The sequence below is a fragment of the Montipora capricornis genome, chromosome 9, assembly GCF_036669925.1.
Source record: "Montipora capricornis isolate CH-2021 chromosome 9, ASM3666992v2, whole genome shotgun sequence".
Classification (NCBI taxonomy): Eukaryota; Metazoa; Cnidaria; class Anthozoa; order Scleractinia; family Acroporidae; genus Montipora; species Montipora capricornis.
The window spans coordinates 4,457,636-4,462,635 of record NC_090891.1 but is presented as its reverse complement, the minus strand read 5'-3'; the positions used below and the strand labels follow the sequence as shown (position 1 = coordinate 4,462,635).

The 5,000-nt window shown below is 37.7% G+C and overlaps 1 protein-coding gene across 1 annotated transcript in view; it reads left to right on the top strand.

Annotated features, from left to right (window-relative positions):
* Nucleotides 1–1,550, top strand: part of LOC138016418 (stabilin-2-like) — a 64,505-nt gene extending 62,955 nt beyond the window's left edge. The window contains exon 5 of the mRNA XM_068863561.1: nt 978–1,550. Coding sequence (XP_068719662.1) covers nt 978–1,122 — 145 coding nt within the window. The 3' untranslated portion in view covers nt 1,123–1,550. The remainder of the gene's footprint in view (nt 1–977) is intronic.
* The last annotated feature ends 3,450 nt before the right edge of the window (nt 1,551–5,000 follow it).

Here is a 5,000-nt window from a genome sequence, read left to right as displayed (position 1 = left end):
AGTTGTGATATGGCATGCGGAAATAAGTAAACAAATCAATGTATAATTTTCAAAAGCAAAAAATGGGAGCATAACCTCATTGTGAATTAGCTTTCAAGGAGCTGTGTTTTTGCTCTATGGGCTGCTTGCATGACCTGGCCAGCAAGAGGCAATTGGACTTAAATATTGTGATCATGGGTTTAAAGTCTACCTTGCATAACTAAGGTAGACGCGTTTACATCCTAGGTGATCTAGGGGCAGTTTGTGAGGCACAGGAAACAAAAAGTATACAGAGTGAGCTGGTATACATAATTCCTCGCGTTCTTTCATTCTAGCCAGTGTCAGAGCACGTGACGAGACCTTTTTACCTGATAGTAGGATCCACAAATTAATGATAAAAATTCTCTTCGATAGTTATCATAAGCATCCTCATTAGTAATAGTAATAGAACTGAGTGGAGTACAATTGCTTGCGCGCCAATTACGAAACAAACAGGTGCACACAGATCCAATCAGATTCGAATATTTTGTAATAGATATATCTTATCAGATGTTTTGGTGTGTAGTATCACTAAGTATTTTACCAGTTGTACTGTATTTCGATGAGTTCGCTAGGGCAAGTCAAAATGCAAACAACGAGTAGAAATACTCAGCGATACTACACACCAAACCATCTAATAAACCATTTATTATCCAACTTTTTTTGCACTAAATTTTTAGTAGATGAATTGTGAACAACCAAGAACGAGTGGCAGATTTGTCCGTTGCGGGCAATGTCAGCCACTAAAGTATTCAAACAGGTTCTCTACTGTACAATAACCAAGTGTACAATATCGTGGAATATTTGTACTTGTTTCGTGTTTTTTTTGTACAATAGCTAATACATTTGGATAATAATTACGATTATTATTATTATTATTATTATTATTATTGCCATTACTGTCGTTGGTATTGTTGTTGTTATTGTCATTGTTTTTTTTATTTATTTTTTTTTTACAGAGCGGGCTGGTTGAGTGATGGAAGAGTCGCTTATTCTATGCAGCGAGGGATCAGTGGCTGTGGAGACAGATCTGGTATTATAGATTATGGCATTCAAGCTGACAAAAATAATACCTTTTTTGACGCGTGGTGTTTTCAGAAATAAGAGTGTCAGGGACTCTGCATTCGAAGACCTTATATTCACATCAGAAATTTAAAGAGTACCAGTCTCATCATTGAACTGATAGCCTTTATTATTTATGAAGGAGAGTACGAATGATAATGCGAGGTTTTAAGTGATATTTTAGATTGTAAATGTCTAGCAATCAGGTTTCTATCATCTTCACTACAGTCTATTACGTGTGCATTTATCTAAAGAAGTTTTCCTTTTCTTTTTTTTTAAAGGAACGTCATAGGCTCGACCTCGTGTTTCCTTTTCAAAACGAAATTTTTGTCACTTTTTTTTCGAACCTCTTGAAGCCAGAAAATGCATGTTACGTTAGATTACGTTGGGCTACGTTACGTTATGTTACGTTAAGCAAAGTTAAGTTAAGTTAAGTTATGCTACTTTATGTTACGTTTTGTTATATCTAAAAAATAAACATTTTCGTTGAAACGACTTGGGCACGCTCAATATAAGCCATCAGTCAAATATAAACCATACAACCTCCAGACCCATGATATCACGGGGAATTTATCATTGGCTTGGTGTTGAAATTTCTCTGTCACTGGGTCAAGTAGACTTTATATAGTACTCACTGTATAGCGAAGTAAACATACTCCCCTCCAGGATTGGCCTAAATTAAAATGACTTGGAACCCTTCTTGTCTGTCCCCGGTGGAGTTGGATTGAAATAATTCGCCAAAGTCTCCCGAATAGCGTAGATTTCATTGTCCGTGTATTGGTATTAACCTTAAACTAAGCACCAACCAAGTAGTGGGAACTCTGTTGACCGATTTTACCTCAAATCACATTAGAAAGGTGGACTACATTGGAGAGTGTTTCAGCTTACACACCACATGAACTATCAGGAAAATTTGGTTTCATCAAACGTGTTGATAAAATTACATCTCGTAGGTGTTCGCAAAAGCGGTCCGCCAATCTTCTCCCTGTTTCGCCTATGTAGGTCTTCTTACATAGAGTGCAGGTTATGCCATAGATGACATTTTGGAGATGCATGTAAAGCGGTCAGTGATTCTAAAGCATCGATTCGGTCCTGAGATCTTAAACAGGTTAGAAATAAAAGGACAAGTTTTGCATCGTGTGCATGAACATTCGAAAGTTTCCGGTTGCTTGTCAGATGACGACATGACGGTTCAAGTTAGACTTACTATCAGGAAAATTTGGTTTTATCAAACGAGTTGATAAAGGTCGAATTACCACCGTGAACGATTTGGAAAGCTGACGTTCTGAGCGTTAGCCCTTCGTCAGAGCAAACAGAGGAATTGTGGGTGTTGTGGGTGTTGTTGGTTTTTATGCGGGAGTGGGGGAGCTTTGCCATTGGTGGAAATATGGTAACATGAATTTGTGAATAAAGTAATGAATGGAATGACAGGTGTTCATTGATTCGGTGAGGATTTTTTTTCAATCAGTCAATCTTTATTTGCCTCAATTCTAAATAACATACAACTCGTAGGTGTTCGCAAAAGCGGTCCGCCAATTTTCTCCCTGTTTCGCCTATGTAGGTCTTCTAACATAGTGAACAGGTTATGCAACAGCTGACATTTGCGGAGGTTTGTGTAAAGTGGTCAGTGATTTTAACGGATCGATTCAGTCCTTAGGTCTTAACCATGTTAGAAATGAAAGGACAAGTTTTGCATTCTGTGCGTGAACATTTGAAAGTTCCCGGTTGGTTGTCAGATGACCACATGACGGTTCAAGTTAGACTTACAAACAATTCGCAAAGTCGGATTCATTACCTACAACAAGAAGGTGTCTTCAAATTGAAGATGAAAAGCATAGTGATTAAAAGAAAACCCACTGAATTCGGGTTTGGAAAAACAACTCATCAATCAATACTTGTTGCCAAGTATTGGTAGCAATATTTTAATTAATTACACATAAGAAATGCAAAGTATGAAAAATATTCCCTAACTGTTAACTGAACAATTCCAGATAGTTTGATATTGTAAGACAAAATGGTAGATTATGGCTTGCATGGTAACTCAAATGTTTTTTTCATTCATATTTTTGAAAAGAGCCTTTACAATCAAAACATCACTTGTATTTACCACTTTCCAACGAAACCACGAGTAAGTCTAAATTAAATGACTTTGGAATTCACTTAAACTATACAACGGTATTACACCCTCAAAATAGGCGAGCATTCGATTAAAATTTCTCCATGTAAAACAGGAAACAGCGCCCAATGCTAACATGTCATCACATTCTTCTACTAGCTTGTTAAGGATCTCAGATTCGTCAGAATCTCCACTAAACATCGCAACAATTATGTCGTCCATAATAATGGTTTGAGGAAACTCCCGAGTGGGAGAATTGGACCGTTTCGATGGGAAAGTGCCATTCCATTTTTCATTGGTTGGTCCAGACAGTCAAAACCGGTAGGTATCATACAACGGAAAGCACCATGGACTCTAATGTCATATCATGCTTTTATTCAGCATGTGGGGAAATTTTCCTACTATGATTCTTTTTAACGAATTTGTTTTTGGAATCTCCGCTAATGTTTTACTCTAAAGAGAGTCCTCATTAAAGTGGTCTTTCTATCTTCAATTTCTAGGAAACAAACCTAAAAGGTTTATAAGTGAAGAATTGAATACTCCCGCCAGCAAACGCCTTTTTGCTGAAATAAGAGATAACTGTTTCATACATTCCACCAATGCTTGTGGTGACCTATCATCACTGCAAGACATCCAGTCATGGAAAACTCTTGTAAGAGCTGCAGAAATGCACCAATCTTGGAGCTGGCAAAAATAGTGAGAGGAGAACATCTAAATATTACAGGTGCTTACCATTAAGCCAAAAAATCTGGAAATTTCGGTTAGAGGTCAAATGGAAAGGCAATTTTCGGGAAATCTTTTCCGAAATTGTGGACAAGAGGTAGTCCACTTTTTCCGTTCGGAACAGAATTCGGGAAATTCCCTTACCATTTGCGAGAATCGTTCCGTTTCCAGGCCCTTTCTCGTGATTTTCGCGCGGTTTTACATGTGTTTTGAATGTGGCGTCTTAATACCAATGTAGTTCTTGCCTGTTTGCCTCGCCCACTATGGAAGATTTGGTGATGAACCGTTTTGCTTTCGTTTTTTGCAAGTCAGGGATATTCACATGACTTAAGGACCCAGAATATTGCCGGCATGAATGGGAGTGGAGTGCTCCTGTCATTCAAAACTTTGTAAGCTTGAGCTTGTTTATCTTTTTGGAGTGGGAGAAATTTCATTTGTGGGGGAAGACATTCGTGCTGCTTCATTACAACAAGCAGGGGCCTCAACATCAACTGCTGAAAGCCCAGAATTCTTGGAAAGGTGGGAACACAATAATGTTCGACTCCTGATTTGCTGAATTTAACGCGATATCAGATCACAAAGTGACGGTTGAACAATGTATGCGCAAGTAGGTGAAGCTTGAGATCAAACAAAAAGAAATTGAAGATAACAACGGAGAGTATGGGAGTGAGTCCAAAGATCAAACCAAGTTTTACTTTAGATAGTACTTCTTCTAGTACCAGTGGTACAAATCAGTGTGACAGTGATTGTGAGGAAGCGAGAAAGAAAAGGGTAAAGATGCCAAGAATGAAAAGGAAATGCAAGTCTCCTTCAGGAGAAATGCTGAAATTCCTTCAGTCGTACAGTGAGAGGAGGGAAAAAGTTGAAACAGAGAAACTGGCTTTACTGAAAAGTATAAAGGAAGACAAGAAGGAATTTTTCTTTTTTTTTCTACGCAATTCCATGATGTGCTTAAAAATAAATAAGAATTGCAGTAATTTTCTCTTGAGTTTACAATTTAAATGGGGGTGTTTATTTAAGCATATGTTGTTGCAGTATAAAAATATAAACATTAATGAAGCTGGACAGAGCAATGTTTTTC